The sequence below is a fragment of the Moschus berezovskii genome, chromosome 20, assembly GCF_049115385.1.
Source record: "Moschus berezovskii isolate FMDL1 chromosome 20, NW_MosBer_1.0, whole genome shotgun sequence".
Taxonomy (NCBI): Eukaryota; Metazoa; Chordata; class Mammalia; order Artiodactyla; family Moschidae; genus Moschus; species Moschus berezovskii.
Genome location: NC_142479.1, coordinates 63,821,678 through 63,847,122, shown reverse-complemented (window position 1 = coordinate 63,847,122; position 25,445 = coordinate 63,821,678). Strand labels below are relative to the sequence as shown.

Here is a 25,445-nt window from a genome sequence, read left to right as displayed (position 1 = left end):
ACCGGAGCACATCGTGCCCAGAGAGGTTCTCCATGAGCATCCATGAATGAATGATTGATTGAATGAATGAATCCCATCACAGCACTTCTTGTGACCAAATTCTGTCCCACCTCTGTAAAGACACTGGGCTGTCATAATGACAGCTGAGGTGTCTGACTGGATTTGAGCCCTTGCTGTGTGACCCTGGGGAAGTTAGCAAGCCTCTCTGAACCTCTGTTTCTTCCTTTGCAAAGTGAAGATAATAACAGGGCTTCTAGTAGAATGAACAGTGCTCAGTGCTGGGCACCCTGGTTTTCAAGGCTTGCTAAAAGAAGCCAGTTTCGTGAGCGTTTTAGACAGCATGGGGCTTCCATTTGGGTTCACACTGGTTTAGTATTTTCCTGAAAAAATATTGGTTCCATAAGGAAACGTTTCTGCTGTAATGCTATTAATTCTAACAGTAAACGTTTAGTTGAGCCTGGCTCTGTGTTAACCACTTGCCCTGTGCTTTTTATCACATAAAATCTTCACAATAATCCTAGGAAATGAGCGGTTATTATCCCCATTGTACAGAATAGGAATAAGGCTCAGAAAGGTTAAGTAACTTTTCCAAGGTCACACAGTTTGCAGGTGGTAGAGCTGGGATTTGAACCCAAGCTTTGGGGCCCACACCTTCACCAGTGTATTCGATGGCCTCTCAGTTCAAAGTTCAGCAATACCACCCCATTCTTTTATTCTGCCTCTTTAAAAAATTCATTGTTTTATTTGGACCCTCAGTTACAAAATATTTTATTTCATGGAATCAGCTACACTGCAGGTAAAATGCTGTCTCTTGAGATTTCATAGTAAACTCTAGCAGATGACTGCTAAAATACAGTCAGAGTAAAGGCAAACATCGGTCCAATCCCAACATCCTGCAGAGCTAAGAGTGCAGTCGCTTTATCCCGCTTTTCCTGTTTAAGCCAAGAACATAAAATTGTCGGAGGCAATTAATCTGAAGGCACCTCTTCCTCAGATGGGCACCAGGTCTCCAAAGGAAGCCACTCGGGATTGTTCACGCACATCTGTCTAATTCGGAACTTCCTCAAAGAGAAAGACTGGGCTTAGAACCTTTGCTGCTTCTAGAACAGCACTGGGCCTGGTGTGCTGTTCTTCCCTACCTGCCTAAGGAGGTGGGTGGAGCCAAGTTCCCCCATTTCTGAGGGGCACCTGGGGTCTCCCAGGAAACAGACTCAGGTGAAGACAGACAACCAGATGGGGAGAAAGGCAGATAAGCTGAAGCACGCGGCCACACGACAAACTCAGACCCAAAAAGGCTGAGGGATTCCCTGTCCTCCCGAGGGGACCCTGACCTATGCAATGATTGTTTGCAAAACAAGGCAGGCCACAGGGCTGAAGACAGCCCCCTACCATGCCGCTTCTCGCAGCATTTCATAATCTGCTTACTGAACAATGAGGCCGCAGTGGCCAGAGAGCATGTGCTTGGCATGCTTCCCGACTGGGCCGGCCCATCCGGGCTCACCTCCAAGCCCAGCCAGAGAGGGGCCACTAAAGGGTGGCATTATTTCCAGCACCCCCTCCCTCAGCCCTCCCCACCGCCACTACACACACACACACACACACACACACACACACACACACACACCACGATCCTCTAAAATCTGCATGCTCTTCCCAACATGCTATGTGCTGCTCACCCCATGGGGCAGGCCATGGTTTGCAGAAACCAGATCCAGGATGGACACTGTCTCCGGTCGAGTCCTGGCTGAAACTGCTTCCCTGCTGTGGTGGAAGGGCTGAGGCCCTGAGGGGAAGGAGCCCCAGAGAGAGGGACCCCCCCACCACAACACCTTCCTGTAGCAACTTGCCCCCAGGCAGAAGTCTGCCTGAACCCTTTTACAACTCCTGTGGGGGAAATTATTTGCATTAATTAATTGATTGATTGATTAATTCAAGACCTTGTGTTGGGACCTACAGCTGGGGTTCCACCATTCAAACTGGAGCAAAGTTGATGGAAGCCTTGGTTCTTGTTATTTCAGGCCTGTCATAGCAGATGTCTGTACAGTCATCTAGGTCACCAAGGGCCACATCTGTTTCTGCCTCAAGATCCACTGCCATGGGGTTAAGAGCTGTATCTCATTTGCTCTTCTGCATCTCCAGCTCCCAGCACAGGCCTGGCACAGGACACAGAGATTTAATACCTGTGCCTGGGATGAAAATTTTAAATGTCTGAGAATTTTAAAGTCATAGAAAAAAATGGAAATAAAATCTCGGGAAATTTGAAATATGTATAATTTTTATTTTTTTACACATGCAAAGCACTTTGGTTTTAAGAATATTCATATGTGCTGCATATAACCTGGCTTGTTCATAAAATTATTATGTGTGGTACATTAAAATTATAAGGAAGGTTTATTTAGGGCAATAACTCTCAATATGCTTGAATTTAAAACTGTTTTATAGGTACAACTAGAAGATGCTAAACTCTAAGAAATACAGCATTTTCTTTCTGAAGATCACCAACATGCAAAAACAGAAATGAATAAGAAAAGTCAACTCTGTCATCGCAAAACATAGCAGATGTGTTGTCTACCTGACAATCAGAGCAATGTCAGGCACAGAGTTGGGAGTTTAAATATGGCCTCAGATTCTCAGGATGGTGTCCATTCCTCCACCTCTGAGTCTGAGCTGGGCTTCTGAGTGGCTTTAATCCATAGGATATGGTGTGAGTGACATCCTGTGAGCTCCAGAGTCTGGCCTCAAGAGGCTTCTGCATTCTCCCTCCTGGCACACTCCTACCACCATGTAATGAAGCGCAGGTACAAATGAGTGACCACAAGGAAAGAGGCCCAGCTTACAGCACCACAGTCTCCAAACCTCGTGGACAGAGGCCATGTCAGACCCTCTACCTGGCTGAGCCCCCAGTTGGTGACAGCTGCCTGAGAAAGCCCCAGAGTACCCAGTAGAACGGTTAGACTTGGCCCAGTCCAGCCAGAAGAACTGCGAACAAATTAAATGCAGTGGTTTTAAGTTGCTAAGTTTTGGAGTCCTCCATTATAAGGCTATAGATAACTGATACATAAGTGTCTGTTTTCAGAAAAAGCTTAAGCAGGAGGGAAGAAACCTCCAAAATTATTATTTTTGGTTTTTTTTTTTTTCCAGCTGTACCTCGAGGCATGTGGGATCTTAGTTTCCCAACCAGGGATCCAACCCAGGCCCCCTGCAGTGGAAGCATAGTCCTAACCACTGCCTGGGAATTCCCTTCCTCCAAAATTATTGAATTGTGGTTCTCAAGGTCAAAGAGACATTGCGGCCAGACTCTAACATTTTTAAATATCCAAACTTCTAAGTTGGCTCTTGCTTTTGTTCCTCCTAAGCCTTTTGAGTCAGTTAAACAGTATGTCAGTGGAACCCCAGCTGTAGGTTCCAAGGATAGTGCCTGGAATTAATTAGTCAATTAATTAATGCAAATAATTTCCCCCACAGGAGTTGTAGAAGGGTTTAAGCAGACTTTTGCCTAGAGGCAAGTTGCTGCCGGAAGGTGCGTGTGGGGCCCTCTTTCCAGCGTTCTTCCCCTCAGGCCCCCAGTCCTTCCACCACAGCAGGGGAGCAAAAGCCTTCACCCTGGACTCTGCCAGAGTGAGCGTCCATCCTGGATCTGGTTTCTGTAAACCTTAGCCTGTCCCATGGGTCGCACAGGACACAGCGCCTTGGGAAGGGCATGAGATTTTGGAAATCATGCTGTGTGCATGTGGAGTAGAGGTGGGGAGGACTAGGGGAGGGAGGTTGAAATTAATGGCACCCTTTGATGGCCCCTCATAATTGCCAGATAAATGGATAAACAAACCAGTACATCCAGATGATGGAATATTATTCAGCAAGAAAAAGAAATGAACTATCAAGCCATGAAAAAGTATGGAGGAAAGTGAAAGAAGTCAATCTGAAAAGGGTACATGCTATATGATTCCAACTCTATGACATTCTGGAAAAGGCAAAACTAAGTAGACAGTAGTAAACAATCAGTGGTTGTCAGAGATTGGGATTGTGAAGGAGTGAATAGGCGGAACACAGAAAAATTTTAGGGCAGGGAAACTATTCTGTGTGATATTATAGTGGTGGATACATGTCATTATACATTTGTTAAAACCCATGGAAGGTACAACACCAAATGAATCTATAATGTAAAATAATGTAAACTAGGGGGGATAATGATGTGTCACTGTTATAAATGTAACAAACATACCACTCTGGTGGGGATGTTGGTGATGGGGAGGCTTTGCACGTTGTTGGGGCAGGGGGCATATGCGAAATCTTTGTACTTTCCTCATAATTTTGTTATGAATCTAAAACTGCTCAAAAAAAAAATCTGTTAAAAAAATGAAAAGCCAAAGAACAAACTGAGACATATATGATAAGGGTTAATATCCTTAGTATGAGAAAAGGTATGTAAAAATTTTAAAAATGAGTGCCCAACAGGAAAGAAAAAAGGGCAAAAGGACATGAAAAAACAATCACTAGAGAATAAATACAAATAACCAATAACATTTTCATATTCAGAGTAATGAAATAAATGCAAATGGAAGCAAGATACAATTTAGGGGGAGGTCTATGAAGTTGGCAATAATTAAAAGGTTATAAAATACAGTGTAGGTAATGATTTAGGGAAGTACTCTTGCATGGCTGGGGGCACTGTATGCTGGCCAAATTTCTCTCAATGGCAATTTGGAAATCGAATGCAAAAGTCTTAAAAGTGTTTATGTATTTTGAAACTTTACTTTCATTTCCAGGTATCGATCCTAAGAAAACAGCTATAGTTACCTACAAAAAACACTTAATGTGAATAGACACAAAAAAGCGTCTGAGGAAAGTCCAGTGCTCATTCAGAAGAAAAGCTGTCAGCAAACTAGGAATTGAAGGACATCTCAAACTGATAGAGGGCACCTGCAGACATTCTACAGTTTACATCACACTCAATGGTAGGAGACTGAATTTTTACCCACTATGATTGGGAGGCTCTATGCTCTGTAAGAGACAGAAAAGAAACTAAATTTCATAAATATTGGAAAAGAAGAAGTAAAACTCCCCAGATGATATAATTGTTTACATGAAAAAAATCCCATGGAATTTACAAAACAACTCAGACCTAATCAATGAATTTAACAGAGTTAAAAAAATAAAAGGTTATTGTACAAAAATTAATTGTATTATTAAAGACTAGTAACACATAATTGGAAAATGTAATAAATAAAAAATTCCACTTACAGTAGCAAAAAGCCCATATAAAATATTTAGAATAAGTGCAACAAATGACATTCAAGACCTCTACACTGAAAAACACAAACCCTTGCTGAGAGAAATTAAAGGAAAACTAAATAAATGAAGAGATATCCCATGTCCATAGATTGAAATGGTCACATTGTTAAGATGGTAATCTTACCAAATAGATCTACAGATTCAACACAATTCCAATCAAAATTCCAGAAGAATTTTCTGGGTAGAAATTGGCAAGCTGACTCTAAAATTCATATGGAAATACGAAAGTCCTAGAATAAGCAAAACAACTATAAAAAGAGGAGAAAGTTAGAGGACTTATTAAAACCTACAGTAATCAGTGTAGTTTGGTATTGGTTAAAGAGCAAATTTTTTAATTAATGGAAAAAAATAGAGAGCCCAGAAATAGGCAAATATAATCGACAAAAAAAATTAGACAAAAATGCGAAAACAATTCAATGGAGAAAAGAACAGTTTTTCAACAAATGTTGTTAGATCAACTGGATATCTGAATAAATGAAAAAATTAACATAAACACTTTCTTCATGTTATAAACAAAAATTAACTCAAAATACATCATAGACCTAGATATAATACTTAAGACTGTAAAACTTCTAGAAGAATCCATAAAAGAATACTTTTGCGACCTTAGAATAGGCTAAGTTTTCTTAAAAAACAAAAAGCACAAAACATAAATAATAGATAAGATAACTGAAAACTCTTTTCTTCAAAATACATCATTAAAGAAAACAAAAACGCATCACACAGCCTGGGAGAAAATATTCATGACACACATATCCAATAAAAGATTCACATTCAGAATATGTATGAGGAACTCTTAAAATTCAATAATGTTGTTAGATAAATTTCTTAGATGTGATACCAAAAGCACGATCTATAAAAGAAAAAAGTGAAAATCGGAATTCATCAAAATAAAAAACTTCTGCTCTTTGAAAGATATTGTTAAAAAAATAAAGAGTCAAGCCAGAGACTGGGAAAAGATATTTGTAAGATATATAACTGATGAAGGATTTATATTCAGAATATATAAAGATCCTTCAAAGCCCAGTAAAAAGAAAACAAACAACACAAGTTTAAAATTGCCCAAAGATTTGAAAAGACACTTCGCCAAAGAAGGTGGCAAATAAGCATAAGACATTATTGATCACAAGAGAAATGGAAATGGAAACCACAATGTGTACACATATGTCAAAACTCAGCAAATCTTGTACTTTAAATATATGCAGCTATTGTAACTCACTTATACTTCAATAAAGTTGTAAAAATTACCAATACTCAATATGATTACCAGATTTCTAACAATAAGGAATATTTTATTTTTTTAAGCTTTTAAAATATTTTATTTATGGTTTTTTTTTGTTTGCAGCATGTGAATTCTCAGTTGTGGCATCTGGGATCTAGTTCCCTAACTGGCCCCCTGCATTGGGAGTGTGGAGTCTTAGCCACTGGACCACCAGGGAAGTCCCAGGGATTAATATATCGTGGCACATGCATATGATACAATGCCATTAAACTAGTATGAAACATTTTATTAAAGTATTTAATGATGAAAGAAAATGCTATTATGTTGAATCAAGAAGGTGGGGTGAAAATTATATGAAATATGATGCAACATAGTTTTGTATATAATGCATATTTATAAATATTTTATATCTACATAAATAGATAAATAGAAAACCACACCAAAATGACAGTAAAAATCATCTCTAGGTGGCATTATAGTTTGTTTTCACCTTGTTCTTTATCTTACATATTTTCTAAAAAGAATAATGTATCATTTCGACACTCAGAAATAATAAGTTGATCTCCCATCGTTTTTTAGCCTTTATATTGTAAAACCAATAAGGATAATTTTGAAAAGAAAAAAAGGAAAAAGTCCGGTATCAATAACCAATCATTATCTCAGTTACCGTTTATTTGAGGTTTCCTATGTGCCAGGAGCTCTGCTGATTGCTTTAAAGATTTTCTCATACTAACACTATGAAGGAGATATTATTAACCCCATTTTATAGCTAAGAAGTCTGAGACCAGGAACATCATCCTCAAATTTCACAGGGGGTAAACGGCAGAGCAGGGATGAACCAGGCATGGCTCATCCAAAGCTCAGATTCCTGACACCTATGATGTGTGACTTCCAGAGACAAAGGCAATGACTTAGAAAATAAAGGAAGATACAGAGGAAAACAAAACTCTATTTTAAAAACTATCTCTTGGTTCCAGAGGCGCCGCGTGCGGGAGGCGGGCCGAAATCTCGCGCAGGGTTAGGTGTGCTCGCCGGCTGCGTCCGCCGCTACGCGTGCAGGTGTTGTCTGCGTTCGCGGTGAGAACGCTCGCTGCGGCGTTTCCCGTTCTCCGTTCTCCGCCGCTGCAGCCCGGGCCTTGCCTGACTTAGCCCGATCATGTCTTCAGCTTTGGAAGAGCTCCAGAAAGATGTAGAAGAGGTGAAGGTGCTGCTGGAAAAAGCCACTAGGAAAAGAGTACGTGATGCCCTGACAGCTGAAAAATCCAAGATTGAGACAGAAATAAAGAATAAGATGCAGCAGAAATCACAGAGGAAAGCAGAACTTACAGAAAATGAGAAGCCAGCTGCTGTGGTTGCTCCTATTACAACAGGATATACAGTGAAAATCAGTAATTACGGATGGGACCAGTCAGATAAGTTTGTGAAAATCTACATTACCTTACCTGGAGTTCATCAAGTGCCTGCTGAGAGTGTGCAGGTGAATTTCACAGAGAGGTCATTTGATCTTTTGGTAAAGAACCTAAATGGGAAGAGTTACTCCATGATTGTGAACAATCTCTTGAAACCCATCTCTGTGGAAGGCAGTTCAAAAAAGGTCAAGACAGACACAGTTCTTATCTTATGTAGAAAGAAAGCAGAAAACACGCGGTGGGACTACCTGACTCAGGTAGAAAAAGAATGCAAAGAGAAAGAAAAGCCCTCCTATGACACTGAAACAGATCCTAGTGAGGGATTAATGAATGTTCTAAAGAAAATTTATGAAGATGGAGATGATGATATGAAACGAACCATTAATAAAGCCTGGGTGGAATCAAGAGAGAAGCAAGCCAAAGGAGATACAGACTTCTGAGACTTTAAAGTCTTTTTGGGAACTGTGATGTGGAAAAATGTTTCCAGTAAGGAAATGTTGCTGAGCTGCACAAATAAATCTGACATATAACTACTTAAACAACCTTCTTCTAAGTAAAGGCAATGAATTCTCCACTTCCTGCTGGAGGATTTATTTAAATAAAATGAGCTTATTAAAACAAAACAAAACAAAAAAAAAAACTATCTCTTAAAGAATGCCCCTGAAAACATACCTACTGCTCCCCGTTGCCCCATGCTCCTGTATCTGAAACCAGGTTTTGTCCACCTGGAGAAATCAGGTTTTGTCCACCAGGAAGTCCCAGTCCTCAGCCTGGTGCAAGGTAATATCAGCTCATTTTTGTCCACACCTCCTTGTATCACTGCATCACACTGTATGGCTTCAAGCAACAGAAATTTCTCTCTCGCAGTTCTGGAGACCAGAAGTCTGAAGTCAAGGTGTCAGCAGGGCCAAGCTCCGTATGAATGTCTTGGGGATGATCCTTCCCTGCCTCTTCCAGCTTTTGGTGGAGTCTTTGGCTTTCATTGGCATGTGACATGTCACTCCAGTTGCTCTTCCTCTGTCTTCACATGGCCTTCTTCCCTCTGGGTGGGGCTCTCTGTGTCTCTGTTCTATTTTCTTGTAAGGGCACCAGTCATTGGATTAGGGCTCACTCTAATCCAGAATGATCTCATCACAACTAATTACATTTGCAAAGATGTTCTTTATAAATAAAGCCGAGTTTTGAGGTTCCAGGTGGATATGGATTTAGGAGAATATTATTCAATCGTTATACCCCTTTATATGTTCCCACTATATCTCAGGCAAAATGGACAACTCACATCCTTTCTACCTGATAAGGCCCTCTTTCCATGCAGTTGCCTCCTTGGGTTCCTTCCTCTGGGTTACCTGCTCTCTAGCCTCCATTCCTGTTCTTTTCATTCTCCAAGACCCAGTTTCTCTGTTTTCCCTTGACTTTAGGGAAGCTGCTAAGGAGAGTATCTGATGTGTCACAGGTACCCAAAATATGCTGATTTTCCCTTCCTTCTTGCAAAATCCTTAGAAATGTATCATTCTCTTTGGTGTGTTTTGCTTTGGACTTTGCATTAAGTCAGTTCCTAATGCCCAAACCAGACAGACATCATAAGAACGTAGCATTCTAGGCCCTAATGAATATCCCTCATGATACAGACACAAAATTCTCAACAAAATACCAGCAAACCAAAGTCAACAGCATCTAAAAAGGATTATACACCATGACCAAGTATGATTTATGCCAGGAATGCAAAGGTGGTTTAACATATGAAGATCAAGTCATGTAATACACCAGATTAATAAAGAACAAAAACCACACAACCATCTCAATAGCAGCAGAAAAAAACATTTGACAAAAATCCAACTCCTTTTCATGATGAAAACACTTACCAAACTAAAAATAGAAAGGAACTTCCTCAATCTTAATAAGGGCATCTATAAAAACCCACAGCTAACATCATACTCTATGGTGAAAGATTGAAAGCTTTCCCCCTTAGATCAGGAACAAGACAAGGATGTCTGCTCTCACCCCTTCTATTCTACGGAAGGTTCTATTCAGGGCAATTAGGCAAGGAAAAGCAAAGAAGCAAAAAGGCATCCAGACTGAAGGAAAGAAGTAAAATTATCTCTATTTGCAGATTATAGATTTTGCATATAGAATATCCTTAGGAATTCATATCCACACATACAAAAAAACCTGTTAGAACTGATACATGAATTCAGCAAAGTTGAAGGATACAAGATCAAATATACAAAAATTAATTGCATTTCTATACACTAGCAATGAACAATCCAAAAACCAAATTAAGAAAGCAATTTCATTTACAACACACACACACACACACACACACGAAGTAAAAGACTTGCACAGCAACTACAAAAGCACTGTTGAGGCATATTTAAAAAGACCTAAACAAATGGACACCACCCTTTTGGCAGAAAGTGAAGAAGAACTAAAGAGCCTCTTGATGAAAGTGAAAGAGGAGAGTGAAAAAGTTGGCTTAAAACTCAACATTCAAAAAACTAAGATCATGGCATCTGGTCCCATCACTTCACGGCAAATAGATGGGGAAACAATTGAAACAGTGACAGACTTTATTTTCTTGGGCTCCAAAATCACTGTGGATGGTGACTGCAGCCATGAAATTAAAAGACACTTGATCCTTGGAAGAAAAGCTATGATCAACCTAGACAGAATATTAAAAAGCCAAACGCATTACTTTGCCAACAAAGGTTCATCTAGTCAAAGCTATGGTTTTTTCAGTAGTCATGTATGGATGTGAGAGTTGAACTATAAAGAAAGCTGAGTGCTGAAGAATTGATGCTTTTGAACTATGGTGTTGGAGAAGACTCTTGCGAGTCCCTTGGACTGTAAGGAGATCCAACCAGTCCATCCTAAAGGAAATCAGTCCTAAATATCTATTGGAAGGACTGATGCTGAAGCTGAAGTGCCAATACTTTGGCCACATCATGCAAAGAACTGACTCATCGGAAAAGACCCTCATGGTGAGAAAGATTAAAGGCAGAAGGAGAAGGGGATGACAGAGGATGAGATGGTTGGATGGCATCACCAACTCGATGGACATGAGTTTGAGTAAACTCCTGGAGTTGGTGATGGACAGGGAGGCCTGGCGTGCTGTGGTTCATGAGGACGCAAAGAGTCAGACATGACTGAGTGACTGAACTGAACTGAAACAAATGGAAAGTCATCCTGTGCTTACGAATTGGAAGACTTCATATTGTTAAGATGGCAGTACTCCCCAAATTAATTCATACATTCAACACAATCCCCAACAAAATCCTACCTGCTTTTTTGGAGTTATTGACAAGCTGGTCTAAACATAATGTGGAAATGCAAGGGGACCCAGAACAACCAAAACAATATTGTAAAAGATGAACAAAGTTGGAGGACTCACACTTCCCAATTTCAAAACTCACTATAAAGAGGTACTGCCATAATGACAAGACATATTGATCGATGGAATAGAACTGATGGGCCAGAAATAAACCCATACATTGATGATCAACTGGTGTTCAACAAGGTTGCCAAAACAACTCAGTGGGAGAAAGAATAGTCTTCAACAACTGGTACTGGGACAACTAGATATCTATGTGCAAAAGATTGAATTTGGACCCTTACCTCATACCCTTACAAAAAATTAACTCAGGATGGATCAAAGATCTAAATGGAAGAGCTAAAACTATAAAACTCTTAGAAAAAGCACAGGCATAAATCTTCACGACCTTGGATTAGGCAGTGGTTTATTCAATGACATCGAAAGCACAAGCAATCCAAGAAAAAAAGAGATAAATTGGCCTTTGTCAAAATTAAAATCTTTTGAGCTTCGAAGAAAACTATCAAGAAAGTGAAAATACAACCCATAGAATAGGAGAAATAGGTGATTTGAAATCACATATGTGATAAAGGACTATATTTAAAAAAAGAAAAATTCAGAATACAACACCAAAAAGACAACTGACCCAACTAAACAATGGATCTACCTGAACAGATGTGTCTCCAATGAAAATATTCAAATGACCAATAAGCACACAAAAAAGATGCCTAACATCACTAGCCATGAGGGAAATGCAAGTCAAAACTACAGTGAAATATTGTACCATTTCACATACTAGGATGGTTATAATAAAAACCAAAGAGGAAAATGTAAGTGTCAGTGAGGATGTGGAGAAATTAGAACCCTTATACATTGCTGATGGGAATAAAAATTAGTGCAACTACTGTGGAAAATACTTTGGAAGTTTCTCAAAAGTTAAATATAGATTTACCATATATAACCCAGCAGTTCCATGCCTAAAAAATTAAAAATATATATCCACACAAAAACTTGTATATGAATTAATGTGCATAGCAGCATTATTCATAATAGCCCCAAAGGGGATATGACACAGATGTCCCTCAACTGAAAAATGGATAAACATAATGCAGTATATCCATATAATGAAATATTAGTTAGGCATAAAATTAGTGAAATACTGATACGTGCTACAACATAGAGGAATCTTGAAAACATACTAAGTGAGAGAAACAAGTTACATAAAACCACACAGGATGTTCATTGGAGGGACTGATGCTAAAGCTGAAACTGCAATACTTTGGCCACCTCATGCGACAAGTTGACTCACTGGAAAAGACTCTGATGCTGGGAAAGGTTGGGGGCGGGAGGAGAAGGGGACGACGGAGAATGAGATGGCTGGATGGCATCACCGACTCTGTGGACATGAGTTTGAGTGTACTCCGGGAGTTGGTGATGGACAGGGAGGCCTGGCGTGCTGTAATTCATGGGGTCGCGGAGAGTCGGACACGACTGAGCGACTGAACTGAACCGAGGCTTCCCTGATAGCTCAGCTGGTAAGGAATCTACCCGTAATTCTGGAGACCTGGGCTCGATTCTTGGGTTGGGAAGATCCCCTGGAGAAGGGAAAAGGTTACCCACTGCAGTATTCTGCCTGGAGAATTCCATGAACTGTATAGTCCATGGGGTTGCAAAGAGTCGGGTGTGACTTTCACTTTCACTTTTCATATAAAATAGCCAGAGAAGAAAAACCCATAGAAAGAAGGCAGACTAGTGGTTGGTACAAGCCAAGGGAAGGGAGGAGTGAGTTTTAACTGTGATGGGTTTGGATTACTGTTTTAGAAATGAAAATATTCTGGAATTCGATTGTGGGGATGGTTGTACAACTTTGTGAATGAACTAAATGTCATTGCTTTGTATCGTTTTAGAGGGTGAATTCTGGAACTTTACCCTGGGGACCCACTGGTAAAGACTTTGCGCTTCCACTGCAGGGAGTGCGGGTTCAATCAGGAAACTAAGATCCCTCATGCCGAGTGACATTGCCAAGACGTAAAAAAGATCTCTGTGTTTCAATTCACGCAAAATGTACTATAATAAAATATTTTTTAAAAAGAAATAAGGGATGAGTTTCACTTTACGTGAATGATATCTCAATAAAAAGAAGTCCCTGTGTCCCCCCCTCCCCTGTCTGATTCAGCCTGAACATCTCCTGGCAAAGGCACAAAGCATGACCTCAGCCAATATTTGTTTATTCAACACAAAGTTCTCAGTGCCTCCCTGTTCTGGGGACAGCTGAATGCTGCCAGACGTTTGGACCTTCATTCTGGTGGAGAACGAGGGGCAGACACGTCAGGGAGTGACTGTGTCATGGGGACGTGGGTCCAGAGGCGGGAGGCTGAGGGGCTGGGGGCAGACATTCTTGAGGGTGGTCTTGGGGAGCCTGGGTGAGGCCTGAGGCGGGGAGAAGAGCCAGTAAAGCAGAGAGTGCAGAGAGCATTAATAGGTCAAGTAAGCAACGCACGCTGGAAAAAGGCACCCATCATTATGGGGAAAATGGCATTACCCTAGGAAGAGAAATTCATTTTGCTCTTACATTGTTGAGTTTAACTTTCCTCCTACTGAAGGAATGGAAATGATCTCATATTATAAATAACTTCACATTAAAAATATACTCCTTGCTTTTTTATTACTTAATATTGTAAGTAATAAATAAATTCATTTTTTGTGGTTAAAAATTCAAAAAATACTAAAGTGTGCAAAATCAGCAGTGGAAATGCACCTCCCAACATCTCCCTATCCTGTCCAGTGTGACCTCCAAGAAGCCGTCTTTGTTGGCAGCTTGGGGATTCTTACCTTGCTTCATGTGTTCATGTATTTTAAAAGTAGCTTGCAGACGCCATTTTAGAATGGCTCAGGCACAATTACAAAAGAACAGTGTAATTATTTATTCACCTGGACTCATTAATGACTTCGGGAAGTCATTAATGGTAAAGCATCATCAGATGGTAAAGTGTCTGCCTACAATGTGGGAGACCCGGGTTCGATCCCTGGGTTGGGAAGATCCCCTGGAGAAGGAAATGGCAACCCACTCCTGTACTCTTGCCTGGAAAATCCCATGGACGGAGGAGCCTGGCGGGCTACAGTCCATGGGGTCACAAAGAGTCAAACATGACTGAGCGACCAACACTTTTCTTTTTTCATTGATACTTTAATCAGGTCGTCCCAAATAATTGAAAGCAGAGACTCAAACAGATATTTGTAAACCAATGTTCATAGCAGCCTTATTCATAATACCCATGTCCCTAAAATATATGAAAAAAAGTGTCCATCAACAGATGAATGGATACACAAAATGTGGTCACCACATACAATGGAATATTAGTCCATCTTAAAAAGGAACAAAATCCTGACACAGGCTACAGTATGATTGAACCATGAAGACTTTATGCTCAGTGAGGTAAGCCAGCCACAAAAGGACACATACTGTAGGATTTCACTTAAATGAGGTGCCTGTAAGAGCCAAATTCATTGCGACAGAAAGCAGATTAAGGCTACTGGAGGCTGGAGGAGAGAGAGAATGCGAAGTTAAGAGTTTAATGAATAGAGCTTCAGTTTTACAAGACGAAAGAGTTCTAAAGATGGGTGATGGCACAAAAGTGTGAATGTACTTCATATTACAAACTATACACTTTAAAATGGTTGAGATGGGGGGAAGTTGCTCTGTAACGTGGGGAGCCCAGCCTGATGCTCTGTGATGACCTAGAGGAGTGGGATGGGGCAGGGGAGGGAGGCTCAGGAGGCAGATATATATATATATATTTATACATATCCTGGGTGTTAATTGGAAGGACTGATGCTGAAGCTGAAACTCCAACACTTTGGCCACCTCATGTGTCGAGTTGACTCACTGGAAAAAACTCTGATGCTGGGAGGGATTGGGGGTGGGAGGAGACGGGGATGACAGAGCATGAGATGGCTGGATGGCATCACCGACTTGATGGACATGAGTTTGAGTGAACTCCAGGATTTGGTGATGGACAGGGAGGCCTGGCGTGCTGTGATTCATGGGGTCGCAAAGAGTCGGACACGACTGAGCGACTGAACTGAACTGAACTGAATATATATATATATATATAATTATGACTGATTCACATTGTTGTGTGGTAGAAACCAGCACAACATTGTAAAGCAATTTTCCTCCAATTAGAAAAATTTTAAAAACTCCAAAAATGATTGCAAGAGTAAATTTTGTCTTATCCCAGTAATAATATTAAAAAAAACCCCAATGGGTTTCTGATTTAGAATTTCTCAGTTCCCCCCACTCCAAATGACATTTTCTTATCTTTCCTTCATCTTCCTGGCTCACGTCAGGCAGGATGCCCATGCTGGATCAGCTGTAGGACTGGCTAGCCCCTGACCCATGCAAAGGCCATGCAGACCAACAGGTGGGAAGGAAGGAAACCCTGCGACACAGGTGCCTTATTGAGGATAATGAAGAGTTTGTGGAATAAGTTTAAGAACATCAATAGAGTGGGTAGAAGGCTGGCCACTTTGCTTCCAAAGTGACTGTGCGTGACGTCTCCCTGTGGAATTCCTGTCCTATTTCCATCTCTGACCTGGTTGGTGGGGGGGTCCTGGGGCAACCTCCCTCCCTCGTAGCTACTGCCTCTTCATTTAAGTGACCCCTGGGAGAAGCTGGGCTGTTCCACTGCTTCACGACGTGATGTGCTCTATCCTCAAGGACCCTGAGAGAAGGCAAAGCCCACAAAGACCCAATGGGAGTTCCCCGATGCCCTAGTGGCTAGGATTCCAGGTTTTCACTGCTGTGGACCTGGTTCAATCCCTGATCAGGGAACTGAGATCCCACAAACTGAGCAGAGTAGCCAAAATAGATAAATATTTTAAAAAGAAACCAATATTGTTTTTTTAAAAACAAAAAGGCCCAGAAAGGCCCCTTCATCTGGGCAGTGTTCCCTCCCCATTGACAGGGCTTCGGGTTTCGGAGAAGCAAGTTTTTGTTTTGTTTTTTGTCTTCCTACTTGGTAAAGTTGAAGTCCAGAAATCCGCCTGAGGGGTTCGAGGAAGAACAAACAAACCGATCTTGTGTAATCCACCCGGTGGGAGCGTCGGCCAGCTGGCATGGCTGTGGTACCCGCCCTGCACAGTCGCACACTTGGCCCTGCTAGCAGCGAAGCTTCCTCAGAACTCTCGCGTCCTGTGGCGCCTACTTAAAGGGCTGCCAGGTGCTCTTCAAGCCCTTGTGAAGACTTGATTGTCAGACAAAAAGAGTGCTTAAAAGAAGGAAACCTGGGCAACCAGGATGTTCTGGGAGCCCCAGGGTCCTGATTTTAAAGGATGAGTAACGTGGGAGGGGGCATTCAGAGAGCTGTGGCCACAACAGACCCACTGTAACTGGGTAAGACAAAGATCACTTTTACCCCAGTCTGCCACCAATTCCGTCTGCGTGTCACCAGCTTCAGGTCCTCAACCACCCAAACCTGCCACTGACAGCTGAGAAGTTTTGTCCCTAGAGCCCTCAGCACAGATGCAGTTTCTGACGAAGCCTGCCTCTGCCCACACACGGTGAGATGAGTACCACTCTGGACCATGGCAAGCGAGGAGCTGTTTAAAAGCTACTTTGGATTGGACGGGGCTCTGCAGTGACCTGGCTAAGCCTCTGGATCTCGGGGCAACAGTGGCCTCAGCGGCAGCTCGCTTGGTCACAAGGACTGATGTCCTGCGCCCCCACAGTCTCCACCCATTCCTAGGCCAGGCAGCCAGCCAGGGCATGGGGGACATCATGCAGGCTGGTCCATGATGCCAGCTTCACTACACTGAGCATTTCTGAGTTCTGCTTTGTTTCCAAAAGGCTAACTAGTCTACATAGAGATCAACCTGTGACCTTGACCTTACTAACTGTACCTTGCCCATACAAAGCCTAGAGGACAGGACAAAGTAAGAACCAACACGTACAGAGCAGTTTAGGTCCTAAAAATAGATAGAGCGTCCCCACTACATCGCTGCTAGCATGCCCACTTTTCTGATGTGACAGTTGACACCCAGAGAGGCCCAGTCATTGCTCAAGGCCACGCTGTGCCCTGACCACTATACTAAATTAGCTCTTGTGCAGCAGTAGAAAGCATCTCTTTTTAAAAAGTATTTATTTTTATTTACTTATTTGACTGTGCGGGTCTTAGTTGTGACATGTGAGATCTAATTCCCTGACCAGGGATCAAACCTGGGCCCCCTACATTGGGAGCACAGAGGTTTGCTTAGCCATTGGACCACCAGGGAAGTCCCTGGAAAGCATCTCTTTATCCCCTATCACGTACTAATCACACGGCATTTACTCACATAGGGCTTCCAAATGTTGCTTGACTGACAAGCAGCCAACTAAAAATACAGGAAAGAGAGTTCTAAAGAGAACGAGGATACTGGAGGACATGTCACAGCAGCACGCACACACATGTGTGTTTAAGTACTGAAACATGAACGGCCACATCAGGCATGTTTGGGATGTGGCTACATCCTTCCTGCCAAAGACAAACTGGATGGGAAATCCTCCCTTCGCTCAGTGTGGAGCCTGGAAGGCCTGGGACCAGTCCTGGCTTGGTTCCTCAGCCAGCCTATGTGGTCTTGGGCCAATTATCTCCTCTACTGGGCCCTGGCCTTCTCAGCCATAAAATGGGGAGATGGAAGAGGAAAGCACTGGGACTTGGCTGAGGGCCCGAGATACAGGGAGTGGGCATTGCCGTTCTGTCTGCTTGTTGGGTGCAGCCTGATGTTCTGCCAGCAGCCTGTGGCTGTTGGGAGGTCAGTACCGGGTGGGATGTCCTTTGCCTTCCAACAGCGCAGCCAGTCCAGTCACCTCCTTGCAAATTCAGGCTCCAGAATGCTTGCTGTTCCCAACTCCAGTCCCATACCCGAGTCCTTGGTTTTTGCACTCATGTCCCCTCCCCTGCGGGCTTCCCAGGTGGTGCCCGTGGGAAAGAATCTGCCTGCCAAGCAGGAGACGTGGGTTCGATCCCTGGGTCAGGAAGATTCCCCTGGAGTAGGAAATGGAAACCCACTCCAGTCTTCTTGCCTGGAAAATCTCATGGACAGAGGGGCCTGGTGGGCTACACTCCATGGGGTCACAAAGAGTCGGACATGACTGAGCGAGCGCACGCACACACACACACACGCCCTCCTCCCCTGCACCCTTATGTCCCCTGCGCCTCTCTGCTCCCCATTCTTTGGGGTTTGGTGGAGCCCTCCGAGAGTGACGACTTCAGGGAGAGATTGTCTCATCTGTGTTCCCTGTACCCTGACTCCTGGAACCTCACCAAGACTCTGTTAACCAAGAGGAGAGATGGGGCAGCAAGGGTGGGAGTGGGGCGGCTGCCCTCCACCACTGACAGGGAGCCCACCTTTCCTGACCCCAAATCCCCCTGGCCCCGAGACTTTCCCAGCCTCTGAGCCACTCCTGACATGTCATGCCCTCCAGCAGAGATGCTGTCTTAACCGTCTTTGTAACCTTCACCCCGTAAGGGCCTGGCACGGAGGAGGCTGCAGATGGATGACAAAGGAAGTCTCACTTTCTGCACCTTAACTCCTCGCTCTGTAAAATGGAGGTGACAGTGGCTGGATTCTGATCTCTGAGACCCTATTAGGCTCTCAAATTCTGGCAGTTTCTAAGCTGATTGTGCAAGCAAAACTGTAGGCACGTCTGCTGTAATTAACATCACACACACGTGCACACAAACACACGAGCACACACACATAGTGGCGGCTAAATCTACCCTCTGGGATGGACTCTGCCTGGTTTCTACTGACCCCGGACACTGTGGGGCCCTGCTCTGGGGTTTGCTGGCAGATCCCCCCGCCACCCGCTGTGCACCCAGAGACAGTCAATCAATGTCGCTTCCAGAACAGCCAGCCAGAGCACGAAACATTAGCGATTGTATCAACTTCCCTTCCCAATCTTTTAGGAGACCTTGGTGCTGACGATCACCACGGGAACTCAGTTCTGTTGGGCTCAAGGGGTCATCTCTGACATAAGTGGAAATGGGAAATTATCAGAATAGAAGTCCTGGATCCTGCTATTTTAGCCCCCCAGAACCTGCCCTGGCTGAGGTTGGGATGTCATCAGCCACACCTGAGACCAACATAGCTTTCCCGTGCCTCTCGAGGGGCTCAAGAGCCGCAGGAAGGACGGGCCGGCCTGACTTCAGTCACAGTTCTTGGTGCAGAGAGCTCAGCTCTGCTGGGAGCCGGGAGGGGACAGTGGCTGAGCTCAGGCCATTAACTCTGCCGGTCGGCTCTGATGCCGCGCAGGGCTAATTATGAAAGGTGTAAATCACGGGGAGGAGGAGAGCAGGCACGTTATTCCGGTTTAAAACCAACACAATTTAGGAAAAGATAACCAGGCTAGGCCTCCCTTCTCCTTTGGCCAGCTGGGGGGAGTGGTGCTGGCTGGTAGGAGGGGAGAGCCCACTAGTCCTCTGGGTCCTGTTTTTCTTCTAATTTTTTTTTTTTTCTGAGTCAAATAGCATGACATCATCAGATTTCTAAGTAAAACTAAGAAAAATTTCACTCAGCCAAGCCGACTGCTTTCATGAGTTTCTGAGCATCCATGTATCATATGCGTCTATGATGGTTACACAGGTAGACTCAGGATGTACATGGGATTCTGTGTGGGGCTTTTCCCACTTAACGTTATTATACGGTATCATTCATTATGGGCTGGAGACTCTGATGGCAGGAATCATTTGTTTTTCTTTTCCCCTTAAGGCATTTTGCAAATATGCTTGGAAGCTAAGGGATGCTGGGTACCTCTAATAAATAAAGCAAAATAATTAATAGCCCAAGCAGCCTAGAGACCATTCCTAGCTGCTCCCGAACCAGGCTTCTGAGAACCAATTGTTCTGTTTCATTCCCAACTGACTTCATCCTGGAGACAGACTTCACTGAGAAGACAACAGCAGAGACAGCTTTCTGAACAAAAAAAGGACAAAACAGAGTCACACATCTCCCCCAGATTTTACAGTAACTTCACATGGGTAAGAAAATAAGATATTTCTAAACCAAGTGCTCTTATTAGCCACATACGCGCAGCCCATTGATGGTTGCACTTGGGAAGTTTTGTCAAGTTCCACTGAGACCTAGACCCTGATCAAGGCAAGGCCCACAACGGCCACCCAGACAACACCCTGAGCTGCAGAGACAGGCAGAGAACACACGTTCACAGGCTGGGGCATCCTCCCTGTCAGCCCCAGCCCAGGCCTCACGGCCAGTCATGTGATCCTTTCAAAATGAAACTACGACACCAGCCCAAACCAACAAAGTGATGCCACAGGAAGATGGGGGAGTGGGGAGGGCAGCAGAGGAAACACAGGTTGTCACAAACACCGGGGTGTGAGACACGTTCCTGTGTCGTTTCTATGGGACCAACATTCAATTGTAATCTAAGTGCTGGCTGGGAGAAGAAAGAACCTCGCAGGTCAGGTAATTCAGTGTCATAAAAAGGCAGCTTGAAAAAAAAGCCACCTTGTAAATTTGTGAAGTCATTATGGAAAACAGTACAGAGCTTCCATTGATATTTGACAGAAACAACAAAATTCTGTAAAGCAACTATCCTTCAATGAAAAAAAAACCCAAAAAATAAATTAAAAAATAACTAAAAAAGACGTGTCATATGATCCAGCAATTCTCCTCTTGGGTACATACCCAGAAACAAAAACAACATTAATTCAAAAATGTACATGCATCTCAACATTCATAGCAACACTATTTACAATAGCCAAGACATGAAGCAATCCAACTGCCCATCAACAGACAACTGGATTAAAAAGATGCAAGATACACACACACACACACTGGAATATTATTCAGCTATAAAAAATGAAATTCTGCCATTTGCAGCAAGGTGGATGGATTCAGAGAATATTATGTTATGTGAAATAAATCGGAGAAAGACAAGTACTGCAAGTTATTACTTATATGTAGAATCTGAAAAATAATACAAAGGAGTGCATATGCAAAACAGAAATAGACTCACAGGTATAGAAAACAAACTTGTGTTTACCAAAGAGGAAAGGGAAGGGGGAAGGGACAAAAAGGGGTATGGAATTAACAGATGCAAGCTATTATATATAAAATACATAAGCAACAAGGATATACTGTACAGCACAGGGAATTATACCCATTGTCTTGTAATAACCTATAAAGTAAATGAAGTCGCTCAGTTGTGTCCGACTCTTTGATGACTGTAGCCCACCAGGGTTCTCTGTCCATGGGACTCTCCAGTCAAGAATACTGGAATGGGTTGCCATTTCCTTCTCCAGGGGATCTTCCCAACCCAGGGATCAAATCCAGGTCCCACATTGCAGGCAGACGCTTTAACCTCTGAGCCACCAGGGAAGCCCTATTATAGGTAATAACCTATAAAGGAGTATAATCTGCAAAATACTGAACTACTACGCTGTATGCGTGAAACTAACACAATATAATCAATTATACTTCAATTAATTTTTTAATTTTAAAAAGGCATCACATTAATCTTGTATGGTTTTCCTGCAAAAACTCCTGAAACTGGCCATCACCCTCTAAAAATCACCTACCATCTATTGGGCCCGAGTCACACAGGGAAGGGATTCTATAGTCCTCCTCCAAAAACCCATCCCAGCCTGCAGTACCAGTAGAGGTGGAGGCCAGAGACTCAGTAACAAGAAGCGGACTCTTGGGGACTAGGGGTTCGCTGACCAGGGACCTTGCTATGGGTGGACAGGGGGGCTCTGCTGACCAGAGCCTAGGGCTGATGAAGCCTAGGTCCCTGTGAGTCTGTATGCATCTATCATGGCTAAATACAGAAGCTTTGCCTGACCCCACCTTGGGCACCCGCTCCACCTGGATCCTCTGGGTCCTGTATCCCTGCACCCCCAAAAGTGGCTCACAGTGTGGGTGCTGGGGGCAGCAGCTGTGTAGTAGGTCAGGACCCCTGCAGTCCCTTGGCAGGTCCCTCAGGTCTGCAGAACAAAACCATCACCACTTAGGCTGGTGGTTCCCAACTTTTTCGGTGACGTTCCCCTAGGCAATTTAAAAATGGAATGAATACTAATAATAATTTGACTAAATTTAGGTGTTCCCCTAAGGCATCTGATTAAATTTCATGAACTCTTTTTCAGGCTTTCAGCCCAAGCTCGCCTTCTCTCTCAGCTTCAGGCAAGGACTGCTTGGCCATCACATGAATCACTGGACTGTACCTGTTGGACTGGACTGTCCTTCCAGAAAGAGGCCTCTGGGGGAAGGGCAATGGGGTCTTGGAGGGTTGTGGCATGAGGCAGGGTAAGTAAGGTTTCTTCAGAGAAAGAGCTTGAGGTCACAGAAGCACCTCAAAGATCAGGAAGCCAGTGGGTTCATTTTCCTAACAAAGACACTGAGGGACCAGCTGAGAAGCACAGCTGGTGGGAGGGAGCGAGGAGCTGGGAGCCAGAACCTTCTGGATTCTGAGCTCTGGGCTTTGCACCCTCCATGTGGCTCCTTCTCATTTTTCAGCCAGTCCCATGAACCATCCAGGAGCCCCAGAGGCAGAGACAGCCAGTCCTGACAGACTCTGCCCAACGTGCCATCTGGAACGCTCAGACTGACGACGGCCCAGGGATAGCCCTGCTGTGCCCTCCTGTGTCTGGCCCGGCACCCTCAGTCTCTGTAGGCTGGAAGGGGAGCCATGGGTGACTCGGGACTCCACACCAGGTGCTGGTATCAAGGGTAGGGGCCGATGACTGGGCCCTGGGTGCTGAGGGGCCTCGGTGGAAATGTTGGTTGCCACTCTCTACCACTCCTGACCGCAAACCACAAATCATAATGACAATTAATGAAAAATCCCTTGCATTCTTGGGTGGGGTGTTGGCTTCTCATTTACATTCACCGAAATTCCATCCACACGGCGGACCCCACAAACCTGAATTCTGTTCAGAGCACCACGTCCCATGAGTGATGTCAAAACAGAACTGCTTTGGATCCTTTTCCTCCCTTCCTACGATGCCCCTCACACATCATTCTTGTTTCTTTGTGCCCTGGGCCTGGTTCCAGGTTGACCCAGAGCATCCTTTGGCGCCAAGCCATTGCTTGCTTGGCTCAGGGCATTTAAGGCAAACCAGGGTTGGGATGCTGGCTAACAGAATTTTCTTAGAGCAAAATGGCTATTTACCAACAGGGGGAGGACGGGCTTAGGAAGCTCTGCTTCTTGGGGTGAAACAGCCATCTTCCAGTGGTCTGGCTCAGCCCAACCCCAAAGCTTGCTGTCAGCCTTGACTGCCAAGCAACTGTCCCTCCTTGGAGCTGGTTTACAGGGTACAATGGACACTGGACATCATGAGGGACAGATCCAAGAGAGGTGGTATATCTCCTGCCCCTTGGTCTCCATGTAATCCCCAATGGTGGTACTGGCAGGAGGCTTTGGGGACCCTCACATGAGGGCCTTCTCTCCTTGATGCGCTTTTCCATAAAGTCAAAGACCCCAGGAGATAAATGGGCCAATTACATATACTTCACAAAAGAAGAAACAACATGAATTAACATACAGAAATATATGCAAAATCCTCAATCATAAAAAAATGCAAATGAGCATGGTTTTTAGCACATGGATCAGCAATCATTCATTTCCAAAGGGGTGGAAGCCAATGTTGCGAGATGTACCATGAAGTCAGCTCCTCTTCCTGCCCAGGTCGGGTGAGCAGTCAAATCTCTACCCTCTCCATGAGCCCTTCTTTCATGGGAAGAGGAATGCATGTGATACAAATTCAGACACTCAGAGGCGTGTAAAGCAAAACTGCAGTCTCTTGTTCCTTCACCAGCTTCAGCCCAGACTCAATGCGGCTCCTCCATGTTAACTCCAGGTAACAGTGGGGGTGTCCTGTGTGCACACACACACATCTGCACATACACGCACATGTGGTAAAGCAGAAATAGGAGCATGCTGTCAATGCTGTTACAGCTGGATCTTTCTCAGTCACGCGACTCATGGCCTTTGTCCTGGCAGTACACTGGGTCAATCACACTTTTTTGTAAGGGTTGCTTCAGGTTCTGTGTATTTATTTAAACATTTCCTATAGATGAAAACTTGGGATGGTTCCTGTTTTTATTATTTTGTAAAAGAATATCACACCAAACTTCAGTGCAAGTGTGTGCATTAAACCTTTGTGCATGCACAGAATTACACATCGGACCTTTGTACACAAGTATGTGCAGGACCTCTGTGTGTTTGTACAGAAACATTTATACCTTTGTGCATATCTGTCAATTTCTCCACAACCAAGGCTCAACTCTTTAAAGCAACAACTGGCGATGTGTCTTAAGAATTGAAAAGATTCCCCTCTTTGATTCTGTTTCTGGGAGCCCGTTGGAGGAATAATCCTATTTGTAAACCAGCACAGTGGAAGCCCAGTGAGGTTTCTCATAGGACAAGCAGAAAATTGGAAACTCGATGTCCATGAAAGGTAGATGAACCAGTGAAAAGTTGTGCATCTACACAAGAGGATATTTAGTAGGCATTAAAAATGATCGCTATTAAGAAGACATGGGAAGGGACTTCCTTGGTGGTCCAGTGGTTAAGAATCTCACTGCCAATGCTGGGGATGCTGGTTGGATCCCTGATTTGGGAACTAAGATCCCACATGCCACAGGGCAACTAAATCCATGTGCCACAGCTACTCAGCCCACGGGCCCTGGAGCCCATGCTCTGCAAAGAGAAACCACCCAACCAGAGAGCAGAATTCGCCACAGTTAGAGAGAGTCTGCGCAACACAGACCCAGCACAGCCATAAAGAAATTAAATTAAAAAAAAAGAAGAAGACATGGGAAGAATTTACAATAGGTCATGAGTTGAAAATAGCAAGACAGAACTGATACAATCCTGGTGGGGGTGAGTGTAACCCAAGCTAGCCCATCGCTGGTGTGAAACCACATTTGCATCTTGTGGAGTTGAGCATACATATCCCAGAGGGGGCTCGCTCCATGTACCAAAGATGGGCACGAGGACTGTCATAGAGAAAATCCCCGAAAACACACCAAGAAGCGATTGCCAGGAACATGGATAGACAAACTGTGGAGTAGTTGCAGCTTGGGGTACCTCACCACAGTTATAAGAAATGAATCATGTGATCTTAGACACTGACCTGGGTCACAGAAGGTGGCAAAGAATGCTGACATTTTAATACTTCTCAAAATCAGACTGAACCCAACATGTATTGTTGGG

At 43.7% G+C, this 25,445-nt stretch overlaps 2 protein-coding genes across 6 annotated transcripts in view; one reads left to right on the top strand and one right to left on the bottom strand.

The window, feature by feature from the left end:
* The window catches only part of TBC1D16 (TBC1 domain family member 16), an 88,933-nt gene that overhangs the window by 16,257 nt on the left and 47,231 nt on the right, over window positions 1-25,445 (bottom strand). The gene's annotated exons all lie outside the window — the stretch shown is intronic.
* On the top strand, window positions 7,490-8,503 carry LOC129544644 (calcyclin-binding protein). The gene has a single exon (XM_055408418.2). The coding sequence runs from the start codon at window positions 7,671-7,673 to the stop codon at window positions 8,361-8,363; it is 693 nt and encodes a 230-aa protein (XP_055264393.1). The 5' UTR covers window positions 7,490-7,670; the 3' UTR covers window positions 8,364-8,503.

What these genes read in the sequence shown, in the direction of transcription:
- LOC129544644 (XM_055408418.2), top strand. Translation starts at nt 7,671, where the DNA reads ATGTCTTCAGCTTTGGAAGAGCTCCAGAAAGATGTAGAAGAGGTGAAG.